Source organism: Podarcis muralis, chromosome 15 (assembly GCF_964188315.1).
Source record: "Podarcis muralis chromosome 15, rPodMur119.hap1.1, whole genome shotgun sequence".
NCBI classification, from domain to species: Eukaryota; Metazoa; Chordata; class Lepidosauria; order Squamata; family Lacertidae; genus Podarcis; species Podarcis muralis.
Genome location: NC_135669.1, coordinates 32,277,932 through 32,298,986, shown reverse-complemented (window position 1 = coordinate 32,298,986; position 21,055 = coordinate 32,277,932). Strand labels below are relative to the sequence as shown.

The 21,055-nt window shown below is 46.4% G+C and overlaps 2 protein-coding genes across 4 annotated transcripts in view; both read right to left on the bottom strand.

Annotated features, from left to right (window-relative positions):
- Positions 1-2,079: 2,079 nt before the first annotated feature.
- Positions 2,080-14,684, bottom strand: LOC114585670 (uroplakin-3b-like). 2 transcript variants are annotated; one of them, XM_028708514.2, is made up of 6 exons: positions 13,635-14,647; positions 9,034-9,183; positions 7,491-7,710; positions 4,893-4,969; positions 4,504-4,633; positions 2,080-3,508 (listed from the first exon to the last, which is right to left on the bottom strand). In XM_028708514.2, the coding sequence occupies exons 1-6, from the start codon at positions 13,690-13,692 to the stop codon at positions 3,337-3,339; spliced, it is 807 nt and encodes a 268-aa protein (XP_028564347.2). In that variant the 5' UTR covers positions 13,693-14,647; the 3' UTR covers positions 2,080-3,336. The 2 variants fall into 2 exon arrangements, with proteins under 2 accessions (XP_028564347.2, XP_028564348.2); XM_028708515.2 differs by lacking the exon at positions 9,034-9,183 and having other exon boundaries at positions 13,635-14,684.
- A 4,095-nt stretch (positions 14,685-18,779) lies between these two features.
- The window catches only part of DTX2 (deltex E3 ubiquitin ligase 2), a 33,611-nt gene continuing 31,335 nt past the window's right edge, over positions 18,780-21,055 (bottom strand). For both annotated transcript variants that reach the window (XM_028707891.2, XM_028707892.2), the window contains one exon: positions 18,780-19,283. In XM_028707891.2, coding sequence (XP_028563724.2) covers positions 19,059-19,283 — 225 coding nt within the window. In that variant the 3' untranslated portion in view covers positions 18,780-19,058. The remainder of the gene's footprint in view (positions 19,284-21,055) is intronic.

Below are 21,055 nucleotides of genomic sequence, written 5' to 3'. Positions count from 1 at the left end.
GCATGACTAAGCCGCTTCTGGCGCAATGGAACACCGTGACGGAAACCAGAGCGTACGGAAACACCGTTTACCTTCCCACCACAGTGATACCCAGTGCTTTTTTTCTTAAAAAAACGTTTAGGGGTATTCTCATTTTCCTACTCATATTGAAATACTGCCCCTCAATGAGGCCAAACTTAGATTCACAGAATGTTTAGGGGTATGCGTACCCCTGCGTACCCCAGGAAAGAAAGAAAAGAACTGGCGGCACCTTCCATATTTTTCCGTGTATAAGACGGTGCTTTTTGCTAAAATAAAGAAATAGGCAAAAATTGGGTGTCGTCTTATACATGGATAGTGAATGCAGAGGGGGGACGTGCGATGGCAACAGCAAGCAGTAGATTAGCAGCAGCGATTGGGTGGGTGATTGGTGGCTGAGGCAAGGCCTGCTGGCGATTGGCTGCAGCTGCAGCAATTGGGCAGGCGATTGGTGGCTGTGGCAAGTGGGCGGGTGGGCGGTTGGTGGCGGCGAGTGGGCAGACAATTGGCTGCGGCAAGGTGTGCGATCGGCAGTGGCTATGGCAAGCAATTGGCAGTGGCGGGCAGGCGGGTGAGCAATTGGCGGAAGTGACCTCCCCCCCAAAAGCTAAACAAGTTAATTTCTTAATTTTGGGTTAAAAAAAAAATCGGAGTCGTCTTATACACGGAAAAATACAATATTTATCTACTTACACTGGCATGCTTTCAAACTGCTAGGTTGGCAGGAGCTGGAACAGAGCTCACCCTGTCATGGGGATTCAAACCACCAACCTTCTGATTGGCAAGTCCAAGAGGCTCAGTTGTTTAGACCACAGCAGCACCCACATACTTGGTTTTTAGCAGCTGGTTTTCGGAAGCATTGCTGTCTCAAGCTGTGGTGGCAGAGCAGAGCCATCATAGCCTTCTCCTCTTCCTCCATGAATTTGCCCATTCCTCTTCTAAAGCCATCCAATTTGGCTGCCATCCCTGCCTCCTGTGGAAGGGAGTTCCACAGTTTAACAGTTCTTTCTTTTCCCAAAATTCAGCTCCATTGGATGCCCATGAGTTCTAGTGTTATGAGAGGGAGGAAAACTAAGATTTGACAAACTTTTCTCTTATCTCCAGCGGCAGGAAGGAGTCCCATCCGGTGGGGTTGGGGTGGGAATCCCCAAGCACCAGTGTCCAGGTCTGTGTAACCAGGGTGGGGCTCATATGTTAGCGCACTGGGTGACTCAAACCCTTTCACACTTCAGTGGCAGAGAAATATTTTCAATCTCGCCCAGCCCTGCTTTAGGATTTCCACATTCGGATCTCCAAAGGGCTGCTTCTTTCTTTTTTCAATATTTATTTACGCAACGTCAAGTTGGCACACGCAGAGCTTTTGTACATAGATTCTATTGGCAAAATTAACTCTCATTTTGCGTAACGTGCGCCTAAAAGTAAATAGAAGAAAAATAAGAAGAGGAAAATTCAGGAAACGAGAAGAAGAAAGAATAGTAGATCTGTTTAAGAACATAAGAGCCTGTGGGTTCAGGCCCAGGCCCCTCTAGTCCAGCATCCTGTTCTCACACTTGCCAACCAGATGCCCATTATGGGAAAAGCAGGATTTGAGCAGAAGAGCCCTCTCCTCTTCTCTGGCTTTCAAAAGCATTCCTGACTTTTCTCTAAGCTAAAAATTCCCAAATGTTGCAGCCTTTCTTCATAGGACTGATCTGTCCCCACCTTTATTATTTTGGGTCCCCTTTACTGAACTTTTGCCAACTCTGCAATATCCCTTCTGAGACGAGGCGACCAGAACAATTTAAGCTTCAGTTCCTTCTCCTGTGGCAATAAAACTGTGATGTAACATACATGTCTGATCCCTGCCAAAGGCAACATGCCTTGCGACCAGCACCAAATTTGAACAAGACAACAGGAGGGCATTGTGGGGGGGGGGAGAGTCTGCATTATAATATTATTATTGTCATTTATTTATTTATTTTAAAATGTCCCACATCTTCTACACACATGGTGGGTAAACATACAAAAACCCAGCCTTTCTGGAATTTGATATTCGGAGAAATTAATAACGAAACAACAATGGGCAGTCGAACCAGAATTAGCTTTATTACATGTATTTCAAGACAACAATCTGGATTTCCATAGTAAAGAATGAATAAGCCATTTATTACAAGTGGCAACATGCAACATACTGGAGTGACCTTTCTGGCACAATGATAGAGAATTGGTACAAAACAGTTTGAGAAACAGCCCTCCTTCAGAGATTAACAAATATACTATGGTTGACACGTGGACAGCAGGTTTGAGCCCAGTGTGGTTGAATTTCATGACATATCCTTCATTGGGGGGGTGGGGGGTTAAGTAGAGGTAGGATAGCCACGGCGCTTGGGACCCCTGCCAACTCTAGTTTTATGAGTCTATGCCAGTATTCCAGAAAATGAACAATTTTCCCTCACCCCATCAGCATATGTCTCAAGCTGGTTGATCGAAATTTAAATTTAAATGTAAATTATAATCTTCACTTTGAACCCCCTCCCCTATTTATCAATAAACCAACACTTTATATTTTTTTCCATTGGTAACATAAGAGGAACAATGACTATTACTCATACTTAATCGAAGCACAGCCACGAGGGCTCCCGGTTGGACTTTTATCTATGCGATGCTGAATGTTCCCTGATAATTCTGTTCTGTCCTGTTTCCCATTTGTGTTTGTTTAAACCAAGAACCTTTACATTGATCGCTAACGCACCATATGTCGCAGACATTGCTGCAAATTTATTGTGTTGTTTTTTGTGTGTTATACAAATGACATGAGAAGACTCTTTATTCGCATCATTTATTATCCCCAGGACTGTTGTTTACCAAACCCAATAAAAAGTCATTTAAAGAAAGGGAAAGGAAAGGAAAAAGAGGAAACAATCACAGCCAGCTTAGGAACGTGACATTCGAAAAAGTGAATGGAGGACAGGCTTATATTGCTGAGTGGAAGAATAAAACCTGGAGAAGGAAGGTGGTCAAGGTTGTGAGTGTTGATGTAACAGGGCTACTTTGGGGCGAGTGGGTGGCTGTCTGGTCTGGATGGAATCAGACTGCAAACAGACACGGGAGGGCAGGGCCACACTTAAAGTACGTTCGCAGTGCACATTTCAAGCACACAACTTCCCCCAAAGAATTATGGGAACTGTAGTCTTCCCGTCGCACAGCTACCGTCCCCAGCGAGCCTAGCAAACTACAGTTCCCAGAGTTCTTTGGGGGAAGTCATGTGCTTGAAATGTGTGTTTTAGACGTAGGGTGTGTGTTGATCTGCCCAGAGACCCAACCCCGGGGGGGGGGGCACTAGGAAGCAGGGCTGAGGTGGTGGGGGCTTGGCATGTCCATGGCAGGGGGAGGAGGAGGCGCAGGAGGGGCAGGAGGGATGTGGTGCGTATCATAGCGGCTGCCTTGGAAGGGATCTTGGCGCGGGGGCTCCTCTTGGTTTTCCGGTGGGCCTGGGCGGCAAAGCTTGAAGCTGGAGAGAGAGAGAGAGAGAGAGAGAGCACAGAGCATGAATGTCGGAGGAGAGCTGGGAATGAGTGATGGGGGCGGCATCAGAAACTGCCTTCTTATACTGAGTCAGATCACTGCTCCATTTAGCTCAGTACTGTCTACACGGACTGGCAGTGGCTCCCAGGGAATTCAGGCAGGGAGCCTCTCCAAGCCCAAACCGGAGGCACTGGGGCTCAAACCTGGGATCTTCTGCCTGCGAAACAGATGCTCTCCCATGGAGGTTTGGCCTTAGCCTTGCAACTCAGTGGTGCTTACATCTGACAGCATGCATTCGTTCATTTTTTAATATATTTTGAAATATCCCACTTAAGAAGGAGAAGAAGAGTTTGGATTTGATATCCCGCTTTATCACTACCCTAAGGAGTCTCAAAGCAGCTCACAATCTCCTTTCCCTTCCTTCCCCACAACAAACACTCTGTGAGGTGAGTGGGGCTGAGAGACTTCAGAGAAGTGTGACTAGCCCAAGGTCACCCAGCAGCTGCATGTGGAGGAGCGGAGACGCGAAGCCGGTTCCCCAGATTACGAGACTACCGCTTTTAACCACTACACCACACTGGCTCTCTTAATATAAGCACAGATCTTCCAGCGGTTTACATGTGAAGCAATGCAAGCGCAACTCAGTTCTGCTTGTAAGAAAACGCTGAGCTTTAGCAAAATGTGACGCAGCTGCTGTTTGAACTGCTAGCCTGAATCAGGAATCCCATCAAAGGAAAGGGAAAACGTAACTAGCCTGTGGGCTGGATGGTTTTCCTCATCCTCCGACTCCCTCTGTGCTAACAAACCTGAAAGTCCCATTATGAGGGGAGCAGGGAGGGCCTGTTGATCACTTTGGTGTTTTAGCAGAAGGCCTCACTGAGGTAAAACCCGGGACTTGCCCTCTACCACAATCCCCTTCCAGTACCCCACTAAGCCTGCTGGCTTCTCTCAAATCTAGGATGCCAGGCAGCAAAGTCTTACCATTCATAGCAGACAGTGCTTAGGAAGCCGATGGTGACAACCCCACAAAGGGCAGAGAGAATAGTGGTGATGACGATCATGTCTCCACTGCGACGTCCAGGCCAGGTATCCACTGTCTCCCACGCTTCACCTGAAAGGGATAACAAAAGGAGGCAATTTTCTCATCGGTTCCTCAGCTGCCTGAAATTCTGGGGAGCAGCTGCCAGTCAGTGTAAACAATATTGAGCTATATGGTCTGACTCAGGTGCCTTTGTGAGGACTCTGCCAGTTACCCTGCCTGCTTGGTCAGCTTCTGGTGACAGGGCGCCATGTTGCCCTTTGCCTCAGGTGGCAAATCACATTGAGCCAGCCCAGATCTTCTCTGCAAGCCTCTTTCTTTTATAACATACCTCCTTTCAACTGAATTGGAGCGGACCACTTTGTTTCAGCTTTCGGTCCTTTGGAATCCATGATGAGGAATTTCACTCTGAGGAGGAGTTTAAAAAGAGACAGAGGTGGGTGAGTGGAAATATCAGGGGTGTCTTACTAAACTTTATTGGAACAAATCACTGGTTGAATCTAGGTCCAGCGTGTGCATCTAGCCTTGGTTTCTCTCTGTCTCTCATTTCCCCAGCCCTAAATTTGGCTTTTCACATTTCCACATCACCCTGCCTTAGGAAAATTCACTTGCATTTCCCCTAGTAAACACACGTTTGTATGCAGTCTTGCTTAGTATACGCATTCTTTGCAAGATGTATTCCCCCTACTATTTATATTTCCCCTACTATAAAGCATTAGTGTATGTTATTTTTGCTAATATACACATTCTTCTGCATGCTTTACCCCAGTATATGCATTTGTGTATGCATAACTTACCCAGAGAAGTGCAAATTTCAAAGGATGGCTGGGATTTTTTTGGTTTGTATGTTCTTTTGGAAATAATTATGTGGGTTCACCTTTCAATGTAAACTGAACCCAATCTAATGGAACCACCTTCACCACTGGGGCCTGGTGACGACCCCAAGATCTCCTGCAATGATTTTGCAAAGTTATTTGCAGATAAAGTTGCTCAGATTCAGAAGGAGGTAGACTCCACCATGGGAGCAGGGCTGGGGCGGGAGAGTGCTAGAGCCCTGTCTAGTCAAGTTGCGTGGGATCAATTCCAATCTGTTACCTCCGAGGATGTGGACAGGCTGCTTGGATGAGTGAAACTAATCACCTGTCTCCTTGATCCTTGCCCATCCTGGCTTATAAAAGCTAGTTGGATGGATGGCAGCTAACAGATTGAGGCTGAATCCTGACAAGACAGAAGCACTGTTATTGGGGGACAGGGGGCGAGCAGGTGTGAAGGACTCCCTGGTCCTAAATGGTGTAATTGTGCCCCTGAAGGACCAGGTGTGCAGCCTGGGAGTCATTTTGGACTCACAGCTGTTCATGGAGGCGCAGGTCAATTCTGTCTCCAGGGCAGCTGTCTACCAATAGGCAAGCTAAGACCCTACCTGCCCGCAGACTGTCTTGCCAGAGTGGTGCATGCTCTAGTTATCTCCCGCTTGGACTACTGCAATGCACTCTACGTGGGGCTACCTTTGAAGGTTACCTGGAAACTGCAATTAATCCAGAATGCAGCAGCTAGACTGGTGACTGGGAGCAGCCGCCGAGACCATATAACACTGGTCCTGAAAGACCTACATAGGCTCCCAGTATGTTTCCAAGCACAATTTGAAGTGTTGGTGCTGACCTTTAAAGCCCTAAGCGGCCTCGGCCCAGTATACCTGAAGGAGCATCTCTACCCCCATCCCAATCAGGAAGCTCCAACTTGCTCAATAAATGCCAATCTAAACTTTCTCTGCAAGGGAGACTCTCACCTGATCGCAGGGCGGAGGCCTTTACTGTATCTTCCAGGCCTGTGTTTAAAATAGGAGACAGAGCCCTGACTGCACCCATAATAAGCTCCTTTGCCTGAGGCCTCGTTCCAGTCCCTCAGAAATGTCAACTCACGTGGAGTGCAATGTGGAATTTCTGGCTGAACAGATCTACCCTGCCATGGATGTTTGGGTAGAGGGATGGTTCTGAGCCGTCAGAAACTCAAGGTGCCTCAGGCTTCAAACAAGCCAGGACTGACGACACGGTCGCTTCATTTCTAAGAGGGGTGTGTGGCGTTTACAGACATCTCTGGAAGCCATGTTTTAATTTTATTATAGTTTAATTGCTTTTTAATTATTGTCTTGGAGCTTTCTATATTTTATCGGTGTTGATTTAATTTGCGTAAGCTGCCTTGAGCCCTGGTTTGAGGGAAAGGTGGGATAATAATAATAATAATGTTAAGAGTTTGAGGTGTTAGGTTGTATGCCGAGACCCTTCCAATCCCTGGATCCAGCGAGTGTTAGAATTTAATCAGGCTTCTAATTATTGGAAGAGCCAGGCTAGCCTTCTGGTGGAAGCGATAGCCTGGGTGATGAGCCATTAAGGGGAACAAAGGAAAGGGGCTCTGTGCGAGATGGCCAGTGGGTGAAGCCCCTCCCTCAACTCCAGGTAGTTAGAAAGACAGAGCGAGAGTTGAGAGCAGAGAGATGCAGTGATATGAGCTAGAGACAAAGCAGGAAGCTGGGAAGAAAGAGAGAAAGAGAGAGAGAGAGAGAGAGAGAGAAAGAAAGAAAGAAAGAAAGAAAGAAAGAAAGAAAGAAAGAAAGAAAGAGAGAGAGAGAGAGAGAGAGAGAGAGAGAAGCAAGGCCCCACTGGAGTGTTATTGCTGTGAGCCCCTCCATCGTAGGCTCAGGTTGTATATATGTGTCAATAAACCATTATATCCTAAAGACACCACGGTCTCTGCTGTGCCACATCTCCAAAAGGGAACACGATCCCTGGGGAAGCGCCTGGAACCCCTGGAATCTCGCATTGGGGTGGCAAGCAACAACAATAATAGTTGAATTGGCTAAGGGTCTCTGTCTGAGTTTCCCATGCAAATTCAGCTCCTCTGCTCTGCATCAAGTCAGCTGATGAATTGTTACCTGAAAGAGGCAGGAGAAGGCAGCGGCCCATTGCAGGTGGTCTGGGTGTCGTCGTTCTTGCAAGACGATTCGCCTCCTACCCGGAGGACGGTATTGGGATTACCGGCTTTGCAGTACTGGGCGGGGGTGGACTTCATGGTCATGTAGCCGTGAGAGGTGAACAGAGCTTCGTATGGTGGGATCTCTTGAGGTGTTTTGGGGTTCTTGAATCTGGCTGTGGCTGTTGGGTGGAGGAGGCATAGCGGGGGCAGGAATGAAACATTTTGCTGGTGAAGGAATATTTCTGTAAGGACCAAGACGGCCCCCTTTGCTTGTGGAATACCTCCAGCCTCATATAACCAACATGCTTAACTCTAATTAATGCACAAAGGGGTTAATATCATAGAGTAAGCTGTCCTGCCAGGCTTAGCGAGGTCACACCCCATCACCTTGGGAGAAAGGACTACCAAACTCTTCTTAAACCTTTCCCCCATGTGAATCAACCAGTAAGGATGTTTGGGCTGGTTGCTCCAAAACCAGACTGCATGTTTTTAGCAAGCCATCTTTGCGTTTCTATCAGGACCAGATTTAGGTTTGATGAGGCCGTAAGCTACTGAAGGTAAGGTAAAGGGACCCCTGACCATTAGGTCCAGTCGTGGCCGACTCTAGGGTTGCGGTGCTCATCTCGCTTCATTGGCCAAGGGAGCCGGCGTACAGCTTCCGGGTCATGTGGCCAACATGACTAAGCCGCTTCTGGCGAACCAGAGCAGCGCACGGAAATGCCTTTTACCTTCCCGCCGGAGTGGTACCTATTTATCTACTTGCGCTTTGATGTGCTTTCGAACTGCTAGGTTGGCAGGAGCAGGGACCAAGCAATGGGAGCTCATTCCGTCATGGGGATTCAAACCGCCGACCTTCTGATCGGCAAGTCCTAGGCTCTGTGGTTTGACCCACAGTGCCACCTGCGTCCCTCTGCTGAAGGTAATGGGACCCTTTATATGTCCAGCTGTCCTTTGAGAACAACAAATTGCCGCTGTTTTCTGTGTTGAATATATGCTATATGGTAATTTATGGACATAATTTGCACATAACATAAAGCAATTTGCACATAACAAAATATGTATTTTATCAAAGTAATTGTTGAACTGAAATACAACTAAGAAGAAGTATATTAATATTAAAATTTGGGGGGGCACTCCCTAAGCTATAGCTTGTTTAGCTTATACATAAAATTTAGAAACATTTACCATTTTGTAACCTAAATTAAGCTGTCTGTCTTTTCTTGCTGCTTCAAGTTGATTTATTTATTGCTGAAAGCTTGCAGCCCTGGCTTTAAGGCGGTTACATTAACTGCCAACATGCCATCTCTACTCATCTTGCTTGCTAAAATATCTGAGTGCTGCAGCAACTCAGACTGGGAGGGATGTCAAAAATTAAAACTGGGAAATAGAAAAGTAAAAGTTGCAGGTAGTTTTGTGTTGACAAGGGTTTAAATTGAGAAACCCCCCCCAACCCCATTGTCCAGATTTTGGTGGGCTCTACAAAAAGCTCACCGCAGACTCACCGTTTGCATACGTGACCACCAACCAGATATTGTCCGAGGCATTGGCAAATCGGTCAAAAATGCAGTGGGGTAGCGTCAGGGCGAAGGTGCTTTGAGTGGTTTTCCCTTCCAATGGCTTGTTGGAGACAGAGGGGGTGTAGGAGATCGTCTCTGAAAAGACACAGGAAGATTCAGTGGGTTCCTACTCCCAGATGCAGAAAAATGTGAGGTACGCAAACAGACGCCATCAGAAGGGCACCAGGAGACGCCTGCAGCTGCATCGGGCCAAAAGGGGCCAGGCATCCAGTTCTCATGGCAGCCAGCCAGACACTCCAAAGGGAAGTGAGGCAGTGTGATCTAGTGGTTAGAGCACTGAGACTTAGGGCCTGGGGAGACCAGGGTTCAAACCCCCACTCGGCCATGAGGAAGCTCACTGGGTGACCTTGGGCCAGTTACTGTCTCTCGACCTAACCTACCTTCCAGGGTTGTGTGAGGATAAAACAGAGAGAGGGAGAACCATGCATTTATTGATTGATTACAGTGGTACCTCGGGTTAAGAACTTAATTCGTTCCAGAGGTCCGTTCTTAACCTGAAACTGTTCTTAACCTGAGGTACCACTTTAGCTAATGGGGCCTCCCGCTGCTGCTGCCGCCGCCATCACTGCCGCCCTGCGATTTCTGTTCTCATCCTGAAGCAAAGTTCTTAACCCCAGGTACTATTTCTGGGTTAGCGGAGTCTGTAACCTGAAGTGTTTGTAACCTGAAGCGTCTGTAACCCGAGGTACCACTGTACATTTATACAGCACCTTCTCCTCCAAGGAGCTCACAGTGGTGTACATGGTTTCCCCATTTTATCCTCACAGAAAGCCTGTGAAGTAAATTAGGCTGAGGAATGTTGACTGGCAGTGCTTTTTTTCTTCTTAAAAAAATGTTTAGGGTTACTCTCATTTTGACTCAAGAAGGTCACCATTTTATAGTTCAAATCTGGGAAAATAAATACAGTAAATGGACAAAAGTACAAAGATTCACAAAATGTTTAGGGGTATGCTTATCCCTGCGTACCCCCAGGGGGAAAAAATCGCTGGTGACTGGCCCAAGGTCACCCAGTGAGCTTCCTCATTTCTGAGTGGGGATTCGAACCCGGGTCTCCCAGGGGCTGATCCAACACTCCTACTGTTACACCACATGGGCTTTCCTTGCTGCCTTGAGCTCCTTGCAGGAAAGGTGGGAGGCAGATGGAATAAATAAATGAGTAAATAATCCCCCAATCAGGAACACAGTGGAGAGAAGACATTGTCATCACAACTAGTAGCCATTGTTAGCTTTATCCACCACGACTGTGTCTAAGCCCACCTTTAAAGTTTAAACAAACTACTAACTTCCCCCAAATAATAATGGGATCTGTCGCTTCTTAAAGATGACGATAGTTGTTAGGAGTCGTCCCCCCCCATTCCCCTCCCACAGCTACAATTCCCATAGTTCCCTGCAAAGCAGGATTGTTAAACCACTCTGGGAATCGTGGTTCTCTGAAGGAATTAAGGGTCTCCTGACATCTCTCAGCACTCCCAACAAACCACGGATCCCATAGTGGTATTGTAGTGCTTTGAACATATGGCGGGAATGGGGCCTCTATTCACTAATCCCTGCAATTTTTAGAGTGTATAAATTTACACAAGACAAGCTCCTCTTTTTTCTGGACAGATCAACCAGGCACCCTCCTAACTCCTTCTGTTCCCCCCAAATGGCCATGTAATCTAGTGTTTCTCCAGGTGAGGGCAGCAAGCCTGCTGCCAGGCTCAACAGCTCTGGATACCTCTGAGATGAAAGAGACCATAGCATAGGTGCCGACTGCAACCCTCAGAATGGGAGCCCCCCATAGTACGATCCTTCCTCTCTCCAGTGATCTTAGAAGATGGATTTTCAAGAAAACCTGGACCACATTCACACTATACAATACTACTTTAAACAGACATGGCTTCCCCCAAAGAATCCTGGGAGCTGTAGTTTGTTAAGAGCACTGAGAGTTGTTTGGAGGCGAATATAATGGTATCTCAGGTTACATACACTTCAGGTTACAGACTCCACTAACCCAGAAATATCACCTCGGGTTAAGAACTTTGCTTCAGGATGAGAGCAGAAATTGTGCGGTAGCAGCAGGAGGCCCCATTAGCTAAAGTGGTGTTTCAGGTTAAGAACAGTTTCAGGTTAAGAACGGACCTCCAGAACGAATGAAGTACTTAACCCGAGGTACCACTGTATATGGAAAATGATGTATAGATGATATTTGACACCAACTAAATTCGCAAAAAAATGTATAGAACATCTGATAATTTATGTTGGAAATGTAAAGAAAAAGAAGGTAACTTTCACCATATGTGGTGGACTTGCCCTAAGGTTTTGAAAGCATACTGGGACATGATCTATAATGAACTTAAGAAAGTGTTTAAGAACACGTTCCATAAGAAACCAGAAGCTTTCTTGTTAGGTATTTTAGGAGAAGAGATCCCTAAGAAAGACCATACTATATCCTTATACGCAACGACAGCAGGAAGGATTCTTTCAGCCCAGAAGTGGAAACAGCAAGAAACCCCGATAGTAGAAGAATGGCAGAACAAGAGGATCGAATATACAGAGATGGCAAGACTGTACGGGAAAATCCGAGACCAGTGAGACCAACAGTTTGAAAAAGACTGGAGTAAATTTATTATTTATTTGAAAGAACACTGTAACCATTTAACAACACTAACAGGACTGGCTTAAAGGTTTGTCAGTTAAAATTAGAAACTTATTTACAATGATAAGGAATCTTAAAGGAAAGGAAAGGTAGATGGGGGGAATGAGAAATGCAGATGAAATTATAATTGGAAGTTAGAAAGTCAGTTGGGTGGGATGGGGCAAAGTCGTTGACTCGAGAAAGTCAGAATATAGGTAATGTAAAGATATGTAAAATCACACGGTGTTTTTTGAAAACGAAAATACCAATAAAAATTATAATTAAAAAAAGGAGTTGTTAGGAGGTCCCTATTCCCCCACCCCCCTGTCAAAGAGCTAAAATTCCCGGAGTTCCCTGTTCCCTGTTAAGCCACTTTGGGAATTGTAGCTCTGCCAGGGGAAAGAGGTGGAGTGTTCGTTAAACAGCCAGTGTGGTGTATTGGGTAGAGTCTCAGACTAGGATCTGGGAGACAAGGGTTCAAATCCGCCTCCTTCCCCCAAACGGCCATGAAGCTCACTGGGCGACCTGGGGGAACGGGGCAGTCACTGCCTCTCAGTCCAATCTACCTCACAGGGTTGTTGTGGGGATTAACTGGGAGAGAGAGACCCACGCACGCCACCTTGAGCTCCTTGGAGAGCCAAGGTGGGATAGAGATGAAATAAACACATAATAAACTCTCAGTATCCTTCACAAACTACAGCTCCCAGAATTCTCTGGGGGAAAGCCATTACTATATATAATGGTATCACGGGGTTTAAAAGTTCTCCTGAATAACTGGGCAAAGGGTAGGTGTTTTGCTGCCTGAGGCAAATCCCCTCCCCAATAGAGATGGGCAAATCATTTTCCCATTCTTCAAGTCTCCACATTTCCACACCAGTTTGCAATTTAAAAAGAAAGTAACATGCCATGAAAATTTGGTAGCGTTGAAGTTTGAATTTCTCCAAATCTACATGTTTTTATGCAATTTGGCCTTTCTTTCTTTTTCTCTTTACAAAGTAATATCCGGAATAGAATGCATGTTTTAAATATCTTTCCTTCACGGATATATGCAGATTTTATGCAGATTTTACCACAGTACTTGCATTTTTGTGCCATTTATTCGGTTGAAGAATGACACTACAAAATTTGGAGAAGCGTGAATTCTGAAGGATGGATGCGTTTTGGTTCAAGCATTGTTTCAGGAAGAGCAAATTTATCTTTAAAGAGGAACTGAATCAAATTTATTCCTTCCATTCCACCTACCCTGGTCATCATCACTCAAGGCGCATCAAACTTCCGACATTCATCTTTGTTCGAGGTCCACAAATTCTAGTGTTATGAGGGAGAAAAACTTTCTTCTGTCCGCTTTCTCTGCCTAATTTTATAAACTTCTATCATTCTGCCTCTTACTCAGCTTTTCCTCAAAACTAAAAAAAATCCCAAGCACTGCTCCACACACATATGCCAGATTTTAAAGCACATTATTTCCCCCAAAGAATCATGGGAACTGTAGTTTCCCCCTCACAGAGCCCCCAGGACTTTGCAAATCTACAGTTCCATACCCTCCAACATTTCTCCTCCCAACACGTATAAAAATGCAATAAAACATTAAACATTAATAAATAAAAAAATCTTCCTTATACAGGGCTGCCTTCAGACGTCTTCTAAAGGATGGAGTTATGCGACCCCTTTGGCTCGGGGGGGTCGCATAACTCCATACCCTCCAACACTTCTCTGATGAAAATAGGGTCACCCTAAGGAAAATTCTGGAATCAAATCATAAAATGGGATGGCTTCTGTAAATCCAGGACTGTCCCTGGAAAATATGGACACTTGGAGGGTCTGCAGTTCCCAGGATTCTTTGAAGGAACTACCCCAAAATCCTGGGGATGAGTCAGAATATATATAAAATTATCTTTAAAATAGTCACCTATGCCAGCGACAGTCCCCCCAGCTGCCAGCAGCAGAAGCAAAAGGAAGGAGGCCATCTTCACACAGCCCGGATCTTCTCCAGATGTTTCTCCTCACTAAAACAGGAGATGGTCAGGACCACAGAAACCGCTTCTCTTGCTGTCCTGGGTGCAAGTGAAGAGAGGACCACTGAGGCGAAAGATCTTCCTCCTCCTCCTCAACTGGCTGGCTCTTTTTCTTTTTTTGCTTTGCCTTCAGGGGCTGCCCTAGGCCCTTCCCCACTTTCCACATTCCTCCCAGCCTGTGTAAGGAGGATTTTGACCCTGATAGTGAGCAGGTTTGTCTTGTTTTTATTCTGCCCCACCGAAAAAACACACAACAGCCAGCAAGAGGAACATGGGAAGAGCTTGCCGGATGAGACCAGCAGCCCCTCTGGTCCAGGTGTGATGGATCAAGATGCTTCATAACCAAATCTGCCTTTGTGTCAAGAACAGGAGTTTTCTGGGACTGAGTTTCTCAACCTATTGTCGTTCCTGAATTTTATTTTATACCTTCCATCAAAAAATTAATTCGCAGGGAGGTCCCCTGTAGACTCCTATCCAGGTATTAGCCAGTCCTGGCTGCCCTTTGTTTGGCAAGACGGTTTTTTATTTATTAATAGTGCCCAGTGTTATTTTTTCCCAGAAAGAGAACTCACCATGAATGCTTCCCTGGTTTTATAAAAGCCATCCCAGTTTCTGATTTGATCCCAGAATGTCCCACTTTTCCTTAGGACTATTGGAGAAATGTTGGAGGGTATGGAATAGGACCAGTGCCAGATTTATGTATAAGCTAAACAAGCTACAGCTTAGGGCCCCACTCTCTTGGAGGGACCCAAAAAATTAAAGGTAAACAACAACTGGATGAACATTTCCAAAATATAAGATAAAAAGTAAAATAAAACCTAAATACAGCAACAGTGTTTTGTGTTGTGTAGGCTCCTATTTGTTATGTGCAAATAGCTTTAGATACCTATTAGGTCCATAAAATACCATATAGCATATATTCAACACAAAAAACAGCGGCAATTTGTTATTGACAAAGGACAGCTGGACATACAAAAGGCCCCATTACCTTCAGTAGCTGAGGGCCTCATCAAATTCTGTTATTTGTACTGCCCAACAATTCATTAGACTACAGGTCCATACACTCCAACATTTTTCTGATTAAAATAGGGATGCCCTATCCCATAATTGTAGTAGTACTGGTGGTGGTGGTGGTGGTAGTAGTAGTAGTAGTAGTAATTACTATTATTTTATTATTTGTAACCCACCCATCTGACTGGGTTGCCCCAGTCACTCTGGGTGATTTCCAACACATATAAAAACATAATAAAACATTAAAAATAAACTTCCCTATAAATGGTCCATAAATGCTTTTAAGTTAAGAAATAAGCAACATTTGAGGGCGAATGTTTGTAGGTCCATCAACCAGGCCAGCGGAACACAGGAAAAGAACAGTGTGGCAGGTGGGAGACAGGAAAGGCAGAAACACTTGAAAAATGCCGCCAGACCTGTCTGGATTGGGGAGTGGGTACACATATGTGCAAAAGTCCCAGCCATGCTACCTGTCACACAGGTTACGGACAAAGCTAGGGGGTAATGCTGCCAAACCAGTTCCACAAGGCTGGGTTGTACTGGGCAGTCCATTAATGTGGGCAGGCAGGTCTGAGCCGCCCCAAAGAGACTTGAGATTAAATGATGAGTAAACTCTTGAGAGCACAGGGCACTCATTCGAAGAGGAGGGTGCCTGATGTCTCTCTGGGTGATCCACTGCTTTGGCATTTCCTCCCTGCAGCCAAGCTTCTGCAGGGAGGGGGCAGAACGATAATGTCTCTGTGCCTTGGAAGCAAAGATGCCCTGGGACTGCTTCTATGCAGAGGAGGTAGCTCACTCTGTCTCTGACGCAAGTTTTCTGTCCTCCTTCCAATGAGCTCTTTTTGGGTTGGGTGATCCACCAAAAAATAAGACAAAATCCAGATATTCCCAAGGCTCACAGTCTACAACACTATAGGATGCCTCTTCTTGAACCTTTCCCTCTCTTTAAATTGGGGTTTTCATCCCTTGCCAGAGAAGGATGACCTCACCAAGTGGCTGTGTTTGAATACAGTGGTACCTCGGGTTAAGAACTTAATTCGTACTGGAGGTCCGTTCTTAACCTGAAACTGTTCTTAACCTGAGATACCACTTTAGCTAATGGGGCCTCCCGCTGCTGCTGCGCTGCACCATTTCTGTTCTTATCCTGAAGTGGCGCTGTTTGTTAGATCACAGAGCCTAGGACTTGCCGATCAGAAGGTCGGTGGTTCGAATCCCCAGGACGGGGTGAGCTCCCGTTGCTCGGCCCCTGCTCCTGCCAACCTAGCAGTTCGAAAGCACATCAAAGTGCAAGTAGATAAATAGGTACCGCTCTGGCGGGAAGGTAAACAGTGTTTCCGTGCGCTGCTGTAGTCCGCCAGAAGCGGCTTAGTCATGCTGGCCACATGATCCGGAAGCTGTACGCCGGCTCCCTCGGCCAATAAAGCAAGATGAGCGCCGCAACCCCAGAGTCGGCCATGACTGGACCTAATGGTCAGGGGTCCCTTTACCTTTACTATTTCTGGGTTAGCAAAGTCTGTAACCTGAAGCATCTGTAACCCGAGATACCACTGTACAGCAATGGTTACTATGTGTGCTATGTGTGGAATTCTGCAGCTGGAGGGCTGCATTTTTATTTTATTTCATTACTGTTAAGTGTAAGGGACTAGTCCTCATGACTCCTAAGGTAGGGTTTGAAAAGGAGGTGGGGCAGGGGAGTAGTTTAAACAAGACGCTTGCATCCAGTTTTTCTCCACGTAGAATTTCCAACACTCACAGTAAAATGTGAGGAAGAAATCACCAGTTTCCAAGTTCTGTGCAAAAGTATTTATTGTTTAGAGGTTATTATGCTCTCTGTTCCCAGCAGCTGAGCATTTATGGTCTAGATTCAAAACTTTGTCAGACCCATGAGCCAAATAAGCCACGCATAGCTCAGCTTTAGGACATTCATACAGATCAGCAAAGACAGCACAGGGGTAAGTCGGTTTTGCTTGAAGGCTGGGCCCGCTTTGATGTCAAAATCAACTTCCTAGTCCACAGGAGGCCAGAGAAATTCAAAAAGGTGTCTGAATTCTCAGAAGCTGGAGATACTGGGAAGGTCTGCCAGTAGCTGGGAAAGAGAGAAAAGCCTGGATTGCTGAGCCCTGCCCATGGGGATATGAATCTCACATTGGACAGAGATTTGATCTTCCATCTCCAATGTGGATCATATGTCTCCCTCTTATGGTCAACCTTGGCATAATCTTTATTCATTTGCTACGCTGCAATAAAAAATGGCAGCGGGCAATGAGTGTGAGCTTTGTCCCAATGGAAACTTCCACTCCTCCATTCCTTTGTCACAGTGCTTAAAGTGGGAAAATCACTCCCAAACTACAACACCCTTACCTTCCAAAATCTTAGGGATCAAAGTTATCTTTTGGCCTGATGGCGCTCCAGCAGTTACAAAATTTGATTGGAAAAGGGAATAAAGGGTTACACGTCATGTCTGAACAGGGTGCCAAGGCCCTGAGGCTGCTTTTTGCTGACAAATCAGCACAGCCCCAAAATAGTGATTCAGATGGGGAGTTACCAAAAAACTTTGGTGACTCTGTGAGGATTCCAGCTCCATAGCATTAAAACCAAGCAATCAAGCAACCACATAATGGTTATACAATTCAGCATCCTGAGAATCTCAAATTTCAGGGGTTGAAGTTCTTTTGGTAAGCAAGTCCTTATGGCTGTGAAAATACACTTCAAAGTATGTAAGCAAAGACAGGCCATATTATCTCAGAAGGCTGAAAGGGTAGCTGAGTAAGACTTTACTTCTCCATATGACTAGCATAGTAATAAAAATTATGCAGAATTATGGAGAACATTATGCAAACCTATTTGATTTGCATAACGCATGCAGGGTGTTAATTCCTGCTTTTACTGATGCTGGGGGTCTATTTTACTTCAGCTGCAAAGGACAGAGTGCTGCCAGCAGCTTCTCTGTAGGTAGATGGCACATTTCAAGCAGAGTGTTGGGATTCTAGTGACCACGAGTGACTCCTGTGGGAGAGAGTTCCACAATCCAACTATCTGCTGTGTGAAGGAGGACTTCCCTTGGCTGGGAGAGGAAGAAGAGCGTCCCTCTATCCTTTTACTCCACGCACCATGCATCGTTTTAAACATCTTCCATCAAGTCCCCTCTCCTTTACTTGCCTTCCCGCCCTGATTTCAGAAGCCCAAAGGTTGTAGCCTTTTCTCATAGGAAACTCATTTCGGGCCCTTTTGACTGTTCTGGATGTCCTGCTCTGCACACTTTGGTGCACAGAATCATAGAGCTGAAAGGGACCTCAGAGGTCATCCAGCCTAACCCACTTCCTGCCATGTGGGAGGCAATGGTGGCCTCCCTGAAAGGTCATTGTCTGGTGGTGGAGAGCCCACCGCTTCCCAAAGAGCAACACCATCCTGGATCCCAGACACGGAAAGAGACCTTCTAAATGAATGCTGCCCTGCCTCTACATCTCCCTGCACAGAGAAGATGAGCAGATCATGGAGAAGTCTCAACTACAGCTCTTCGCTCTGCTCTGCAAACTTCTGCACACAGGAAGTGACCTTGTAGGTCATCTAACACGAGGACATGCCGAATCAGGCTGACAGCCCATCTGGTCCAGCATCCTGTTCTCGTAACGGCCAACTAGATAGCAAGCAGGATTCGTACACAAGAGCACTCTTCCCTCTTATGGCTTCCAGTGACAGGTATTGATTGGGAAATGTTGCTGCCTCAAACTGTGGAAGCAGAGCACTGTCAACGATTGCCCTCTCCTCAGATATTTTGTCTTTTAAGGCCGTCCAAAGCAGGCGGACATCACTGCCTCCTCTGGGAGGGAGCTCCGGAGTTTAACTCAGTGCTGTGTGAAGACAGACTGCCTTGCTCAAATGCAGGATCTGCAATGCAGGAGGAAGACGCAGCGCCCCCTGCAGGTTGCCTCCCAGAGCAGGCAAGCCCACATTGCATGAAAGGCACCTCCAAGCCCCGCCTCCCCATCAGCAACCGCATATTGCGGAAGAAGGCAACGAGGGGAGAGTTAAAGTCACTGTCCTTTTATGCATTTCTTCTATACAGGGGGAGAAGGTTTCGCTGCGTACATTCAGGCTGGGCTAAGCCCTTAGAAAGATACAAAACGGAGTAGCAAAACCTCCTCCCTGCAACCAGGCGATCCCAGAGACAGCATTATTGCTCAGAGAAAGGGGGGCAAGCGAGCTTAAGGCAACAGGGGTGACTGGCTGTAGCGGCGGCGACCCTTGAGGGGGGTGCCTGCAGTCCGAAGGTGCAGGAGCGGGCTTCGTCCGACTGACGCAGGTGATCAGGATCTCAAGCAGTCTTCCGTGACCCCCTGAGCTGCCAGCTCGGCCAGCACATTGTCCAGGTAGTTGGGGTCCGGATAGCCGTGCCCCGAGGTGTTGGAGTCCATCTCCGTCTTGTGGTGGATCTCATTCCACACCACGGTGTTGCTCTCTCCTGTTGTGCTGGACGTCCCAATGGTGAAGATCAGTCTCCTCCTCCAGGCCACCTTCAAGAGCTCCAAAACCTGGCAAGAGGAAGGCAAGGCAGGGAAGGAGGTCACTCAAAACTGACTTGCTGATTCAATGGAGGCCACCTCTGCTGGTGACACTGTGTGGCCGTGAAGCCAAATCAGAGTGAGGGTGTGAAGCTTTGCCCTCGCCCAGACCTAACTTGTTGGCGTAATGGAGGCCACTGCTGCCAGTGACAATGCATTGTTGTGAAGCCAAATCAGAGTGAGGGTACCCCTCCCCGTTTTGGCCCTGGTAGATGGCAGTAGATGGCACCCTGCAACCATGTGGGCGAATGGACTTTGGCTGTAAGTGTGAACTGTCTCTATGAAGCTGGTGCCGTTTTGAGCTGAATCTGAGTGATGGGGAAGTTCTCATTTGGCTTTGTTCTGCATTCATCGAGAGGTGTTTGCCTGTCCTTACATCTCACCTCCTTTCTTAGCTGTCCCTGGTGTTGGATGGGGTTTTGGCCGGGACAGTTACCAGTGTCCCCCACTGCATCTTACATTTATTATTACTACCTACTACTGTTAATGTTAATAATAATATTTATATCCTGCCTTTTCCCTCGTACTGGGGCTCAACGCAGCTTACACAAATTAAAACAGGGTACATATAAAATACAAAAAGCTAAAACCATATAAAATATTATTGTGAAAAGTAATCAAACTTTTAACAGAATCTGAACAATATAAGAAGCAAATCTATTAAAATACAGGCAATAAGGAAGACAGACATAAGCTTGTGCTCACCCCTCTCCTCTATTACAGCCTTCACCAACCTAATGCCCTCCAGGTGTTTTATAGAAAGGTTTTCAGCAGGCATTTAAAAATTAATACAATAGGCCCCTGCTGAATCTCCAGTGGCAGTGAGTTCCATAGTACTGGGCTGACGACACTAAAGGCTCAGTTCCTTGTTGTTGTCAAATGAGCCTCACCTACTCAGGGAGCAGTCAGAGCTGCTCCTGCAGATAATCCCGGAGTTTGAGCTGGAATATAAGGGATCGGGAGAGTCCTTGAGGTACCCTGGACCAGAGTTGTTCCAGCTCCCAGCAGCCCTTGCTATGAATGATGGGACTTGTAGTCTAAAACAGTGTTTCCCAACCTTTTTTGGGCAAAGGCACACTTGTTTCATGAAAAAAATCTCGAGGCACACCACCATGCCAGATAGGGAAAGGTCACTTTTTACTTATGTAAAAAAAATAAAATAAATAGTAACAGTATAGAAGGTAATGGTAGATGACTGTTAGGGTCTCCCCCCAAATGCAGAATTCTATTAATATCTTCCTTAGCGAGCCGCGTTAACCCCTGTAATGCTTTCTATAGAGTAAGCATAGGGGACACTGGGGGATGTGGAACCAAGGGGGCAGTGGGCCAAAAGAGTTCGGGATCTACTGCTTTAAACAGAAATAAGAGCCAGTGGGTTCTTCCTTTTTTAAAGTATCGTTTCAGCGGGGACAGCAGTCCGGATTTCCAAAAAGCGGCGCTTTTTTGCGTCTGAGCAAAGAAGAGAGAGAGGGGAAAAAAGAGAGAGAGATTGATTTGTGGCTGCGCAAAGGGGGGAGGAGCCCAGGAGTAAAAGTAGGAAGGACGAAGGGAGGGGAAAGGAAAGTTAATAGAAGGAAAGGCGGGTGGGAGAGAAAGAGAAAGAAAGAGGGAAGGAAGGGGGGAAGAGAAGTGGAAAGGAGGGAGACCGAGGCGGGGGAGAAGCGTCTGGAGAGTTGCTCCGAAGTTTGGGGGGCCGCGGGGGTGGGCGCGCGTCCCAGGAGGCCAGCCCGGGCTGGGAGCCG